The 16,764-nt window shown below is 40.5% G+C and overlaps 1 protein-coding gene across 2 annotated transcripts in view; it reads left to right on the top strand.

The window, feature by feature from the left end:
• Positions 1–16,764, top strand: part of snd1 (staphylococcal nuclease and tudor domain containing 1) — a 162,498-nt gene that overhangs the window by 85,634 nt on the left and 60,100 nt on the right. For both annotated transcript variants that reach the window (XM_070928689.1, XM_070928688.1), the window contains exon 17: positions 15,681–15,869. In XM_070928689.1, the coding sequence (XP_070784790.1) occupies positions 15,681–15,869 (189 nt within the window). The remainder of the gene's footprint in view (positions 1–15,680; positions 15,870–16,764) is intronic.

Raw genomic sequence — 16,764 nt, 5'->3', positions numbered from 1 at the left:
TCTAGGTCACTTGCACCCTAGTTGTGTTTATTGGTGTGTGTCCCGGTTATTTTTTCCATAATAATCCCCCCCCCCCCCACACACACACACACACACAGGCATACAACACACATAGGACTGGCTTGACACATGGATGAACAGTGGTAATTTCCCAAGGCAGACATTGATTCACTTTTCCTGCCTCTCATTGTTTGACATCCTGCTGAAAATTATAATTTTGACACTTAGAAACTTGATACATTTTGCTGTATTTCAGTGGCCCATTTTAAATCAAAGTGACCAAGAAAAAAGAATTAGGGAACCCAGTTCAGTGATAGTGTATAGAGGTAATTTTGCCAAACAACCAATGGCATTGATTGTAATTGCTATAATAGTGCTCAAATTCAAATGATACTCATAGTATTTGGATATGCAGCAAATAACATGTCTAAGTTTGTGCCTCTGTAACACCTTTCCATAATGGTCATGATGTATGGGAGCCTCCTGTAATCTCAGAGCATTCATGAAGCTCTGAACCAGTCAAATTAGGATGTTTCACATGTGATAGTAACCAAATTGTTATTGTGAAAGACATTATTTCCTTTGTTAGTTCATTCCAGTTGCTTTTAAGGTAAACACAGTGCTAGCAAAACTTTGACTGCTTGCGTATGCACTTTAATATGCATGTTTTGTCTGGAGATGGCTTTGCTGACTTAACTGTCTAGACACTCTTCTTCAAGGGGGTGCCATTTGTTTTTTCCTGTTGCCTATCACTGTTCTGCCATCCATTTGTTAGTGGTTCAGCTGTGCACAGCAATAAATGACAGAAAATTGATGAAACCACTGAGACACGTTGGTTCGAATTTTCTTTTGAGGAAACAATTGAGCTCCCCACTTATTCATTCAGTGGAAATACCATGACACAACAGCCTGTGGGCATGGGGTTTTACTTCTTAAAAGGTGTCCCATTGGGTATTCAGGCAGTAAGTCTGGGCAGCATGACTGTTGAGCTGGCCACAAGATTGTTGTAGCTTGTAACTCCATGATACAGTAGTGGGGTGTCTGCCTTTGCCTGTGGCCACATTGTTGAAATTGAATTTGAAGAGAGTGTTTGTGCCGCTGCCTGTTTTGAAGTGTTATCCATCCTATTTGGAAACACAATTGTCATATTGCACACCTGTTGGTGTTGAAAGCACTCCTGCAGGAAAATAGTGCATTCTAAGCCAAACATATCAAGTACACGATCACATGCTATTTGTATTCTGCTGTGAAAAGAGATTTTATCTGATGCAGTGTAAGTATGCTACATTTTTACACTCATATTTGTGTTCAGTCATATTCTTATTCTTATTCATGTGTGCAAGTGCTTGACAGTCTTCACCACACTGGCTTTGTCATTGCTTTATCCTGTAGTTATTCTGTACATTAGCCTGTAGGATCATACTCGAATGGACACTCCATATGACAGAAAGTCAGTTCCCAGCTGATGTTGTGATAGACCAGAACACATGTAACCATAGTGACAGTACTTGCCAAAGATGGTGACCGCAGTAGCCTTAGAAAGTATTTACCTGAATTTTAAACAGCGAAACATCATAAAGACATCCATCAAACTGTGATATACCTACACCGACATTACTTAGCTTAACAACGACTTTGATGCCCTTTTTGTTCATGTGCCGTCATGAATGACTCAACCTTCTTACATATTGTACTGGGTGGTATTATAATGAATTAAGCTGTGAATGAACTATGGTTCACATACTATGCTTCATAACCCCGCATGGGTTGAGTAAAAGGAAAGGTTAAGAATGTGCTGCAGCTCTGACAAAAGCCCTTAGCCTTAGAGATGCTGTAAAAAGAAATAATGCAACACTGACATTGTTGACTGACTCATGACTGACTGAGAGAACCCAGTTGTGGAAGGAATAATGTTCTTATATTTGTTGTCTTTATTGCAGTTTCTATCCTGAAGTTTTGTAATGTGTTTCAATCATGTCGAATGAGGGAAGATTTAAGCACCATAATATAATGTATATTGTTACTGTCTGAAATTGAAATTGTACCTTGTTATACATTTTAGGTCATACAGCCCAGAACTACTGTGTGATGAATGAATAGCTAAATGAAACTTCACTTCTTTGCCTCTTTCAGTGCTTCAGTCCTGCATCTTCCATCTCTCTCTGTGCTGATTCTCTAGTCAGAGCATGTCCTCTCTGAGGTAGTGCTGATTAGCAGCATCTGCGTTTCTGTAGTCTTGTGGGGCAGAAAGAGGAGGAGGAACGAGGAAGAAAAAAAAAAACAACAACTTGTACCTTCAACACTCTCTTTCGTCATTTGTGGCCTCTTCTAAGTTTTCTCCGTCTTCCTCCTCCCATCCCTCACTTTTCTACTTGCACTTCTTTCTAACTTGCTCTCTATCTCCTTCCACAAATGTTAGCCCAATTTCTATCCCTTGTCTCCTCATTATGGATGTGTTTGGAGGCCCAGTCTTGTTTTTGACACTGATTTTCTTTTCTTTCCTTTTCCCCCGAATGGTAGAAGAAAAACTGAGGAAATGGATGATTGGAACAAAGTCGCAGAGAAAAGTGATAACAAACCGAAGGTGTCACATGTGAAACTTTGCTGTGGGTTGGAGGCTCACTTGAAATATTAACAATGAAGGATGGAAGCAAACTTGCCTTTCCATGGACATTGTTATTTCAGTTATATGAATGTAACACAAGCAACCTTCTTGTACTTGGGTAGTATGTATTAGGAGTGTGGTTCAGTTATGTGTGTGTGTTCTGTATGTTGTCAGGGCATTAGTATGTCATGACCCAAAATGTGGTTAAAGCAAAATAAAAAAAGGTAGAAAAAGAAACCACTCTCTTAACTTTACAGGTCAGTACTTTATTAACCAGTGCACGATTGTTCAAGTATCGGTGCCTCTCTGACAATGGCCCAAATATTCACTATAGCAAAACGCACTTGGCCAAGCTGAGGGAAATTACTAGCTAGAAATGGTATCACCCAACAACCTAATCTTCCATTCCTCAAAGCCTGTAATAGAGCTCTGTTGAAATCTCCCTTGAAGATGGGCCTGCTAACCAAGCACAGGTGTAAGGTGGCTGTAATCCCATTCATTTGACGCCAAACTGATTAGATTTACTACCATAGGCAGGTACTAGTATAGTCAGACTCATCAAAATGCGTTGCAGTTGAAGAAAGAAAATAGAGGGCAAATCATATTTGCCAATGAATCGTCATTTGCAGTCCAGCAACAGACTAACTGCATAGCTCCTAAGTAGGCACGACTTGATTCAATCAGTCCCCCCTCTCCTATCTTTCTCACACACACAAGCACACACAACCCATCTCAATTCCCTATCTCATTTGTTGATTGTCAATTGCCATTTATTTTGATTGAATGTGCGGAGAGGTTGAATTGGATTGCCAAAATTGAAGACTGATTATAGGATAATTTGTCTCAAGGTTTTTATCTTGTATGCCGCTGACTGGGGTCAGATCATTATTTTCTATTATATGATCTCTGACTACCTGTTGGCATGAAAGATTCATTTAAGCTGGCTATTTATGCTCTCTTAGTGTCCCTCTTAGTTTCCACACAAGTGTCTTGTTCACCATTTTCCACTTAAAATCAGGAGACATATTCTTCTAGAGTCCTGGATCTGTTCTTTGTACCGGACCAATGTCGACCCTTTACTGTACCACTAGTTTATTGCAACTTGGAGCCCCTCTTCTGTAGCTCGTCTCCACCACTTTTCCCACTCTTAAACTTCAACCCCTGCCTAACAACTCTCCAACCAGCCTAGCAACTGGGCACTGCCTCTCATTTTGACAAGCACACAGAAATTGACAAAAAGCCATGTTGAAAAATGCCTCTGTCGGCTCTTTTCCTCCCCTTCTTTCTCTCCCTCATTCTCTCACTCTGTCAGCACAGGCAGGGTCTGGGAGGACAGAAATGGCTTTTTGAGTGACACAGGCTGGCTATGCCATTTGCCGTGTCAACTGGTGAAAGAGGATAGAAAAGGAGGTGGAGACAAATGATGATGGCCTGGCCATGATTGTCCCGCGCCCCTTCCTGCTTTCACCCGCCATCTTTTCCCCCCGAGGTCATTGAAGTCCGAATAACGTTGCCACAACGCCAGTAGGTGTAGAAATGTTTTTCACAGTGCTATGGAAGGTTTTTTTCTCAATTGCAATGCAGCTTTGTCTCATATTCTTTTCTTTCAATATTGTTTACACACACTCACTGTAGAGAGGTTTGACAAAGTAGAAAGGTAAAGACTCGTGGCTTCCATTTTTACACGTGTTACCACTAAAAAGTGCTGAGTCGTCCACCTCGTAAACTAAATCATGCTAATAATTCCAGACAGTAGAGGCATTTTCTGTGTAGTTTTCTTTCCCCATCAATATGGCTGCCTGTACCGTAGCAGTTTTGTACAGTAGCAAAGCGAGAATAATATTTCTGTCCCACTGTGACTTGTTTACTAAATCCAGTAATGAGACCAATTTTTGGTATAATTTTGTTTGGATACTTTATACATGAATGCATGGCAAACATTGTTTTGCATTTACAAAGCTTCCCCTCCATTATGAAAAAATTGAAGATTATATTAAAAGCCTCAGTATACCAAATTACAATAGGCAATTTAACGCATATACTGACGATACAATAGCCTATAGCTCCTAGCTAGCTAGCTCTCCTAATTTTTCATTTTTCTTTGCTGTTTAGGCTTCCAGTTATGACTGTATGCCTGTGTCTTTACTGTTATTTATAAAATAATAAATTGTTCAATGAATAAAATACAATACATTATATTAATGCATATGATGTTATGGTAATATGTATATAATATGTGATTAGCCCACCACACAATACTGCGTACAATACTGGCCATTTGAGCAAAATAGTTTTCACAATTAACTTGCATTCTCCTTGTTACTGGAATATAATATCTGCTGTTCAATAGAAACAGTGCTCAAAATTGGTCGTAAAACATGTGATTGTTATTTCCTCTTTCTTCATGTCTTTGTTGCTGCTATACTGCTCAGTGATTGCAAAATAATGGCCAAGCTTTATTGGTTATGTACTCCAAGATATATGTGTAAATGGATCTGCAGGAAAGCAACGCTGTCATTTTGAGAGGTAATGTGGCTTAATGCCCTCTCCAATCATTTTGACCACCCCTAAATGTGCTCAATGTGGCTTGACTGCTCCCACCAAGCATTCACTGCTTCAGGCAGCGATTTTGAAGATTTGGACTCTTACCTCTCATTGCTTTCCAATACCCTAGGGCCTCGATAAGCTGGGTGTCTCAACCCAGAACACAATATACCTTTGGGAACTAAGTGAAAAATGCTTAAAAATCAAATTACAGTGTCCATTCCAACGTGTCCAGAGCTGCAATTAATTTTGAGCTTTCCACCCTTTTGTTTCCATTAAGATCTGTAGTAGCTAGGTTGTGTTGACAAAAAAATGCTGTTTCAAAGTAATAACTTTCACAGAGCTATGTGACATTTGCTTGTAACAGCCATCCAATAATGTACAGCCTAGTTCCCAGTTTTCCCACTTGCACCCCCACACTACCCGGTTAAGGGAAATTATATGATATTAGTAATATTACAAATGTAGCTCAATATTCATCGACCAGCATGCCATGTCGCCCCTCTCTTAAAAAGGAGATGGATTGTAGTTATTGCTGTTATTGATTTTAATAACCAGGCTGTTACGGCCCAATGCAGAGCCTTGCTCTTGCTCAGCTGCCTCTTGCGCTGTGTGAGGGCTGTTCTATTCTTTCATCAGGATAACAAAGGATCTATAAACTAATTTAACTACAGGTTTAGCATGATTACATTTGCTGACAATTGCAGTTTTTCTTTTTTGTCTTCAAACCTTCCCAGATACAGTAAGTTTTATGATGTAAGTGTTTATTTTAATGGTGTATCTATACAGGAGAAGGGGGATCCTGGTCATGGACTCAAATGGGAGGCCTTAGACCATTGGATAGAGTGAGACTGATGTTAAATCTAGTCGGTCATTAACTCGCCACATGTCTTGCGTTACATTTTGTCACCGACCCTTTCACTGTGCTGGAATTTGTGAAACCCCTATGGTGTCTAATTGTTGAGCATCACAAAGGCCTGCAAGTACTGACCAGAGTCCATTTCTTTTTACACGATTCAGCATGACCATGTTCATGGGTTCTTATTAATGGGCTACAACTGGTTCTGATCAATGCTGAAAACATTGCAAGCTTTAAGAGTATAATGGTTAAACTCACTAGCCCATTGTCTTTAATGGATAGTTCTCCCACTGTCCATACCTCTCAGCAAATAGCTGCCACATAATAAAAAGATGCAAAGTCATTCACTTGTTTCAGATTGTATGTCACTAGCAATGGGACAAATTTGTTTTGACAATACTCCACTTAAAATGCCTGGCGCAGACTTGAAACCCCCCAGCAGGAGATCTCTCCATAATTTATTGCTGTGGTTTGGTCTACTGTAGGTCATGCGCAGAGGACAACACCAACTTCTGCTCTGATCGACTCACTATTGACCTCTGCTTTTTCTCTCTCTCCATCTTTGCTCTGGCTCATTTTCTGTGAAGGCTTCGTGAGTCTTTCAAAGCCCTCCTTCAGAAAACTGTTCTCCTTATCTTTAACTCTTTCACTTTCACTTTTCCTAAATGCTGGCACTAGCTTAGACTATAACCTTAAATAATTATATTTTGAATAATTTCTTTTCCTTTCTGTTGGCAGGTAAGACAAACATGGTTAGACAACTACTCCTGACTCTTGCTCATTAAAGAACAAATCCTGTACAGTCTGAATCAGAATACAGACCATGTAGACTCATCGACATTGTATGCATTACAATTAGAATCTAACTAATACATTTGGCCAGGGCAATAGGAAAATCTGTGAAATTCATGCAAGATTTGACAAAGTTTCTATAGTTTATATTGAATCTATTAATGAAACGTTGAAGTTATGCAGATATCATCCTTAAAAGCCCCTCAACTTCTCCAGTCATGTTAAAACACCAATGCATTTGGCAGTGCCAGTAACCGTTTGTCTTTTGTGTGTATTTGAGATGGCCTAATGCACCCTGTGTCAACATCTCAACTCCTACCAAGGAGGACCACAAGGAAAAACAGCAGCTCGCATTTTTTTCCTCTCTTCCTCTGTGACGCATAGAACGAACATAGTTTGATCTCCGCTTGAAAGGAAGTGATGCCAGGATATAATAACGGATTTAAAAAGACTAACAGGTAACAATGCCAAATCATTTTGTCTCCCACCTGCATTAACTGGAAGCATATCCGGCTTATTCAGCCTGCTCTCGTCTGCGTCTTCATATCTCTCCTTTAACCCTCTCCACCGGCTTCCCTTTATTCACCTGTTTTGTCAGAACAGTGATCCAGGGCAAACATCAATTATCTATTGATAAAAGAAAAACTCATTAATGTGCATCAGGCAGGTTTAATGGTGGGGATCATGGTTGTTTGCCTGACCGTTAATGGCCCTAGCCATTAGAGAAGCCGTTTGACTTTTCCCCACCCTGCCACCGACAGACAGCAGCCTGCCACTGACAGTGATGCATGGGACCCCCTGAGTCACATTGATCACATTGAGAGTCTATACACACAAAGGCACCCAAACAAACTGTTCCTATCCAGTGCGTGTTATTGTTCCATTGCTAAAACACCGACCTTTGCTGAACATGGTCAAAACTCTTGAAAAACAAATGTTGAGTGTTATATTCCCAAAAAGAAGCTTGACTCTTGTGTAACAGTGTAGCAACTGGTGGAGAGGTCATAAGAAGTCTTTTTAGATCGCAGAACCTGCAATCCAAGTTTAATTGCTTCTCCTCTAATTTCAAGAGATGAACTGTTTGCTCCAGAAACAGGAGGACAAGAGTGGAGGGTACTGTGGTTAGTTTGCTGTAGTGCCAGTAAAAGGTTTGTTTTTAACTGTAGACTGTGGGCATGTGAGGGAGTTGCAGTGTGGGTCCCAAAACTGTCCTGCTGCCACCAAATTGTGTAAAGAGCCAGATTGAGACACACTTCAGCTCTGCAGTGATTATCATTAATCCTCACCTTACACCACGCTGTAAATGGAGAGCTTCGTTTAAGTTGAGCTCTGCCCTCCATTGCCACCGGCTTGTAGTTCTTGTTCAATGGAAAGTTGTTTGGCAACAAAACTGGCGACACTATAAGCAGTATATAAATATTTAAGTGGTTTATATAATACAATAGGGGGACTTCAACTAAAGAGTTACCAGTTGTGTAAAGCTCTCATTTAGACCAATTTTTCAGTTTAATCCTTTTCATTTTCATAACATTGACTACTTATCCCTCCATTTTCAGGATGGTGAGAAACACTTGTTTGGAATCAATGCAGCGTAGGTTTTCTAACATATTTGACAACTTCCCCCTCCCAGGCTTAACTCAATCAACATCTGACAAATGCTGTCTGTCCTGACCCCGTGGTCCGATGGTTAATGAACCAACCTAGTTTTGGAATTGGTTGGTGCAAGAGGTTTGGCCCTTGGCCTAGAGCTTAGCTGTACAGCGAGCTCGCCAGAGCAGGGACAGTCAACAACCTGCACATACAGGTATCCTCCCGGCTCAGGGAAGCTTCACCTCTTTATGTTTTGTGTGGACAGGGTGACAAAAGGAAATCCCATTGCTAACCAAAAACTACTCACTCATATCTTCAATTCAAGAGAATGTTTTTTGCCTCCAATATGACTTTGAGAATGACTTGTTTTTTTTGTTTTGATTTTGAGATCACTCAGTGTCTTTCAACAGCTCGTGTTACACTGAAAATGTCTCACTGATATATTTTATTTTGTCACATGTTTGGAAAAAGAAAATGGGTCAATCATTTTAGCTGATGTCAATACAAACAGGATCAGTCTCACTGCCCACATTTTATCACTGTTCGATGATTGGTGACCTCCTTTTACCCTCTCTGGCCCTCATTCCCTTTTTTGTAGTGGGGACTACACAGGTCATCAGTTTGCTGGCTCACCTCTCTTTAACACTGACTGCAGCTGTTTTTCCCATGTGAAGAGTTTTCTTTTTTTAAATTACAGGCCCCATTAACAGGCCATTTACATCCCTGCCTGATCCATGCCATTAAGGGATCAATAGCAGTTTGTTTAATTCATTCATTTATTCTTCTCTGTCTCTCTTTCTCTCTCCTTTTTTTAAAAGGTGATCTATATTTATAGATTTCAGAACCGACTGGCCTTTTCCTGTCTCGATTCGACCACAGTGACATGCTAACACATTTTATACCCAGGCATCCCTGGTGTGAGGGAGTAAGATAGCTACTAAACAAGAGCAGCACTTAAGAAAGAGGGGTCTTTTGTTAGAGTTGGGTCTCTTTATCAGCAGGACGTCAGGGTAACTACACCTGAAAAAGTGCCTATTACCATAATCAAATGGCTAATATTTACACAGCATATGCCCCTGTTTCCTGGCCATGCTGTGTTACTATGCTCCATTAACAGCAGTTTATGGACCGTAGTAATGGATGCACTATTGATAATGGGCTGTGGGAAGATTTTTAGAGGGTGACATGCAGTCATAGTGCATGTGGTCTGTGTGTTTTTCAATCCAATGACAGCAGTCTTGACTTCTACGTGAATAGCTTTTGGGTGTAACAACATTTTCTTTCAGCAGCTTGTCATTTCTCTTATCTTTCCTTTTGTGAGCAAAGATTACCCAACATACACATTAGGATGTAGCCTCTTTTTTTGTCCTCTGGTAAGCGCTGTCCACACTGTCAGTGCCCTCACAGAACGGTGACAGCACTACTGAGATGTTGTTTCTGCTCTCCGGCGTGCAAACAATTACATACCTATCAGCACACAACCAGAGAATCTCACACATAATTCTACATCTGAAGCACAGCCACACTAAAACACTGATTTCGAGCTCCCTTTTGTGCACGCACACACATTACCGGACTACTGTGAAGCCAAGCAAGTTCCCTTTCACGTAGCTGTCATGGCCTTTAGCAACTCTGTCACACTAATAGTGTATTTATTACCTAGCAGTAGTTGTCGTTTATTTATTTTGCTCCCCGCTCATGTGTCGTCCTGGACAGTTTGATTCAGTTTGCACTTTAGCTTTGATTAATTTTCTCCACCCAACAGAAACACCCTCACAAGATATTGATTTTTGGTCGAAATCTGATCAAAGTTGTGGATGCATGTCTTGCTTGGAGGTACAAATGTATCATTTAAAGGAACTTTGTGTGTCCACTTAGAAAAATGATCCATATAAGCCAGCATGAGCGGCAATATTTGAGAGATGATGGACTTTTGTTGGAAGGGACTGTTCATACCCCCAAATGGAGTTTTCACGCAAGACTGGGCTCAGTGCAGTGAGGCTGACCCGTCGATGCTCAGCCTTTTCTACTTATATCCACATGTGACCATGAGAAGGACAAACTGTCCTTTTCATGTGACATTCATGACTCTGAATAAAGAGTCCAGAGCCATTGATTTTTTTAAGTGAATAGGGAAGGTTAGGAATATGAATTAAGGTATAGAGATTATCTGATTGCTCACCCCCATTGTCGTCCTTCTCCCCACTTTGCACCTCAATCTAAGGTTTAGGATTGCTCATTGCTTAGAAGAGGTTTGATCTCTTTGCCACAGCACACAAAGGAGTGAACACACACACACACACACACACACACACACACACTACACTACACACCTCCACATCACTCCTTCAATCTTCTCTAAGGCTCAGTTTGATAAATGGCTTATTCTGCTGGATGAGCAAAGGGCTGTAGGTGGGAGTGACTCAAGTCCTTCTTTCTTTTCTGTTTCTGACTTTCTCTCTGTCTATCTGCCTGTCTTATTTGTTTTCTTTGAGTCAGGGTGATGAGAAAGATGAGCAGATAGTATGACAGACTTTGAGAGGAAAAAAAACTGATGCTGGTACTCTCAGTTATAGTAAGTTACTTTTGGCCTCCCCTTCCTTTGTCATACCACTCGTGTGTGCTGACAAACGATACATTTACATGCATACATCCATATCTTCTGTCCTACATAAATATTATCCCCTGCATCATTTGACTAGCTACTTGAAAACTATTGATAATTTCACTTTGATTTGATTTTATACACACAGACACACAAAGACATAAGAGAGTCCAGCTAAGTGGCAGAGTACATTAGCTATAAAAGCAGCCACCTCCTTGTTGCTTAATGAGAATGAATGAAGACATGCCAAAACGTCTCCTCCTGCCAGTTTGTTTGTTTTGCCTGGTGTTCTCTGCTTGCATCTGCACATTACAGGGCCCTCTTTGACAAACAAGTGCTCGCTCACTCACGCCAGCAGCCTGGAGTACACTCTGAACAAATGCAAAGCCTCTGCCTTTTAAACTTTTACGACCACAACTGGTAATTCGACTCATGCAAACTCAAATCTCTGTGGTGATAACTGTGATCTCAGTAATTGGAATATGCCGTAAAACTTAGATTTAAACAGTGGCAGAGTTGCCGTCAGTGATGATTGAAAGCTCTGACTGACAGATTCATCTCCTCTGTGCCTTGCATTATGTATATAGCCTGCTAGAGAATGCAGAGCACATAATGTATGCATGAAGCAATACTTCAATTGAGCTTCTAACCTGTGTGCCAGGTTGGACCTCATGGGTTCTTAAATGGCTTGGACACATAAGTGGGCACACCCTGTTCTCTGTAACCTTTGGTTATTTATCCATTTGCTTCCCTCCAGGTATTTAAAATGTGTTTTGTTTGGATGTGGTGATAAAAGGCAACCCTATTGCTTGCCAATTTTTAAATTGCCAGCCCACTGTGTTCTTTCATTTTCTTTTAATGCAGAGTTTGGCTCTGACATGATGTGTCACCTACCGCAGTCTTTTTTGATTTTTTTTGTTCACTTTCAAACAGCTAAGTGAATTAAATCTGCTGCAGTTTTAAAACATGCCCTCGGGCCAGGTTTCACTTCAATGGTACCAAATGGCTTTGTCTTTTGTACTTGACTGCGCATGTGTATGTGCTCGCACACACGTGCATGGCTTTTTGTGTGTATTTTGCCTTTTTGCTCTTTTCCGTCCACTGTGTCGACACAATCCCAGCGTTTATGAGATTACCAGAGCCCATTTGTGTTCCGGCGGGAGCCATCTTGGCTCGGAGGAGGCCTCCGCTGGGAACCATCTGGGCTCTACTCAAAGCAGTTTCCACTCCGCCTCCCCTGTCCTCTCCACATTGTGACCAAAGCTATTTACTTTAAAGGAAGTAGGTACTCAAATTCGTGTGTGTTTGAGTACCTGTGTAATGTGGTGTGTGTATTTGTAAAACTCAGTCTTCAGATCCAGCTCCTGATCTTTGGGGTGGCACTGCTGCTTTATGCATAGCTGCAATAATCCTTCAGTAAGGATTATTTTCATAATGGATAAGATGAATCTATTGAACATTTCCTTGAATAATTACTTATTCTATGTAATGTTCAAAACATGATACATGCTGATAATAACTTTACAGATCTCAGCAGTGCCCTTCATATTTGATCCTGTGTCTAAAACAGACACAGCTCAACAACAGCAGAATAATAGATAAAGGTAGTGTTTTACAAATATATAAAAACCACCTAAAAGCAGAATTGGAAACACCGAGACAGAGAATGTGAGAAGTTCTCATTACTGGCAATGACTGCTCACTGGATAAACAAGCTCTTATCAGTCCGTCTTTCATATTAAGTGCGACATATTGTACCAACACTAGTATTACTCTGCAATCCTGCCATGGATTTAAAGCCTCTCCAAGCTTATCTTACTCTGCCAGTGGAAAAATGGGCCCTCTCTCGTTTTATGAATTAATTTGTCCTTCTTAATTTCACATTTGACCTCTCTATTAGCCTCTTTCAGCTCTTCCCGTGCTGGTCAGTGAAATGCCAGTTTCTTTTTGTCTAATGATGCTTTCAAGCTCTTGGAATTTAGATACATTTTTGACTTCAGTCTGGATGTCCCACTCTCCCATGAAGATAAATATGAAAAACAGATACATTTCGTTTTCTATTGAATGACTAGTTGGTTAAGTTGAATTGTTCGTTTATAGTTTGGCTGGTCTTACTACATCTGATTTGTTAGTGTAACTGCGAGGGGAACACAAAGTCCTTTCAGTGTGTATTTCACAGGTTGGAGTGTGTGTGTTTAGCCTATGTGACTGACAAACAGCAGCAAAGTCAACAGGTTATAATCAGGTCATGTAATTTTTTTGCATGTATTTTATTATATTACTGATATTCCCCAGTAGGCCCATTTGTTATTATTAATTCTATGTGCAGTCACACCAGCCCTCTAGTCATATTGTGCCGTTGTCAGTAGCAGGCTAATTTTCTTTCCATAAGGTTGGCAGTGTGTGGTAAATGATGTTTCCCCCCATAAGTGGTTGGAGAATAACACTAACACTAACAGACTAATTTGTTGTATTATGATCGAAAAGGGTAAGGCCACGTATTTCTAATAATTTCACAATTTTCTCCCCTCAGCGTATCTTTACCTCTCTCTCTCTCGTCATATCTGGAAGACACATGTTCACATCAGACCTCATAAAAGCATGATTGATCTTACTTGTCCCGCTGTGTCATTTCTCCACATGGCTGTGACGTTCATCACTTTTATCTAGTTGCTACATGGGCTGGAGAGTGATATTTTCCTCAAGAAAACATATTGATACAGGTATAGGGGCAGAGAGAGAATTTCTCCTTGACCTCGAGATAGATTTCTGCACTCAAACTGAAATCTCTGTGGAATGATTTGGTGAGCTTTTGAAGCTTTTAGAGAAGGATTGTAAATTATCACCAATATGGAAACAAAGAGGCTTGTTTAAATCTCTTATTGCCATGACTTTTTCTTTCTTGTCTTCATGACGTAGACCATGTCATGTATTGCTCAGCTAATGAAAGATTGTCAGACCTCCCCTGCTAAGTAAAATGTTGCTCTGATTTAAAAATGGGTAACCAGAAGTCTTTCACTCACTCTATAAAGGCAGTTAGAGTTATCTTTGTTTTTCGTGGCGATATATTTTGTGGTTTAGAAGCTTCTAATTTTTGCAGAAACACAGATGTAGTCCGGAAGTGGAGCTTTCTATTCTTCCTCTAAATTGGATTTTTTTCCCAGCTAGGAGTGTTGTTTTTAGATGTCAGTGTTGTTTTATTTTTGTTTCGCATTTGCTGCCTTAGTGGTAGTTGTGACAGTTAAGTTGGTTCTAGCCGTTCTAGCCTCTTTCCAGCACTCGCCCACTTCCCCATTTGACATTTGGGTGCTCGGAGGACCAGTGGTGCTCTAATAGCCTAGTTACGTAACTGCTTCTGCACTTAGAGACAAAGAGAGATAAAATGGGGTGAGTATCTGAGATAGCAGAGAGGAAGAGAGAGAAGGAGAGTAAGAGAAAGCAGATGAGGTATGAGTGAACTTAGGTTGTATCACAGTCAGGACCTGGGAGGGTGGACAAATGTCCTAGCTGCTCTTTTGTCTTTTATGAAGCCTTCACAGTACCATATTACATGTTAGAAACAAGTACAGTTATTATTATCTAACAGAAAACAACTACTTTTGTACATGACATAAATTTTGGGACACAAACCACAGACATTTGATTTTCTTTGAGCCATTGTTGCATTGATTTGTCAACGTTATACACTTTTTAGTCATTTTCCTCACTGCTGATGGCTTGATCCAAATGGTAACTGGATCCAGAAAGTTGAAATATATGTATTTTGCTGCTGTATGCCTAGGTTGTCAATTTTGTGCTTAATAATAGAGGAGATTATGCATTCGTTAATAAAAGTGTTTTACTTTAGTTGAGAACAAGGCAGAGGAGTTTACAAACTTAATTCCCCTCAGATTTCCCATGTGGCTGCAGGGCTAAGCAGCCCGAGCCTTAATCGCTTGACTTCTCCCTATCTCTTCAGCACACCTGCCCTCTCACTTTCCCGCTGACTGAGGCTTTAAAGTAGGAAAAAATCGATTGATTTTTTTTTCCCGGTCGTCCATCACTTATGAAACAAAATGTAATGAATAGATAATTAGCCTGAATAGGCAGAATTTGGTTATAGTCCATCGTGGGAAATGTTGTGAGATCTTTCCTACCTTGTCAGCAGGGTTAGCTGTTTCAGTGCCCTCATTTGTTAACTTAAGAGAATTGCAACTTGGCTGTCACTAATTGCAAATGATTTACATTACAAAAAAGTAGGATGGCAATATTTATGCATACACAACATTAACTTAAAGCCACTCATACTGTTTGTGCTGACTGTGGGATTTCTACCCTTAATAGTTTTATTGTTTGCAAATAGACAAAGAAGCTGCTTCTATTGAAAGCTGACAGTAGCACTTACTTGAGAATGTCAAGGACAAGTTGGCCTTAATGTCCACTAAGACAAGAGGCCACCAGTGGGAAGAAAAATGTGTGCCATGCTGGCCCAGACCAGATACCAACAATTTGGAAATCCACAACAGAAGAATGAAACAGGATCTGTGTGTGTCCTACCAAATCAATATAGAGCTCACGGGCCTCCATTTATGTGTCTGTTCTTCATTGCTGTAATGGAATCTCAAGCCTAATCTCAGTTACAGAAAATTAACTGTGCTTCTTTTCTTCCTCTCCTTCCTCCCCTCCCCTCCATTCTTCTGTTCCAGGTGGAAGTTGAAGTGGAGAGCATGGACAAAGCAGGGAACTTCATTGGCTGGCTGCACATTGATGGTGCAAATCTGTCAGTGGCGCTGGTAGAAAATGCTCTGTCCAAGGTCCACTTTACAGCAGAGCGCAGCGCCTACTACAAAACCTTGGTCTCAGCCGAGGAGACATGCCGACAGAGGAAAGAGAAGGTAGGTCTCATGTAGATACTACAAGAGCTGCAACTACTGTACATCCGATTAAACTATCAGAGTGATCACTTCTCCCAACGGACATAAAGCTGTCTTCATGAAGCTTCCATGTGGTGAAAGAAGCAGCTGAATTTATTTACTCACATTCATCCCACGCTCACATTTATTAAAAGAAGACTTAGATGTCCAGCATGACATCATTTCTTATTTTGAAAAAAAATAGGGCTCAAGATACATTTCTGTCTTAGCATTATCATCCAGCAAAGGCCATGATGTCATGTTTCTCAGGCACTTTATATTAAAAACTACATTGTGTCACCACAACCAACAGCAACTGCAAAAGGCCTCTTCTTCTTCTGGTCCATTCCTTGCAAGCTACACAACTCTCTCTCTTCCACGTTCAACGTCATTGCTTGTTAGCAATCCGTTAGTCAAGGTAAAGATACAGTCAACAGGAATGACGATCCTTCAGGACTGAGGAGAGAAAACATAAAAAGCTGTTTGTTCCAATAAGGACACACAAAAACAAATTCTTCCAGGGGTTGGCAACCAGTTGTTTCCTTTGGCAACACCCAACTCTTCTCTCAACAGCAACTCTGTTATTCTCTCTTGTAAACTTCCACACACTGCCCTTGTCAAAGGCAAAGCCCATCCCCCTTACCAGCCTGATAGCCAGTTAGGAGAGGTTGTGCCTTGACCTTTGGCTTCCATTCATAAAAAACTGTGCTTTTTTTTTATCACAACAGAAAGTGTGTATCCATATATGAAGGTAGATAAGGACACATCAATATATCTAGCATGACACCCCATTCAACCATGAGAAGTAACAGCAAGTCATGTCTTCATGTATCAATAGCATGCAGACGGCACCTTTAGTTAAAGCTACAATAATGTG

The sequence above is a fragment of the Enoplosus armatus genome, chromosome 22 (genome assembly GCF_043641665.1).
Source record: "Enoplosus armatus isolate fEnoArm2 chromosome 22, fEnoArm2.hap1, whole genome shotgun sequence".
NCBI classification, from domain to species: Eukaryota; Metazoa; Chordata; class Actinopteri; order Centrarchiformes; family Enoplosidae; genus Enoplosus; species Enoplosus armatus.
The sequence above is the reverse complement of the archived record's forward strand: the minus strand, read 5'-3'. Positions and strand labels throughout refer to the sequence as shown.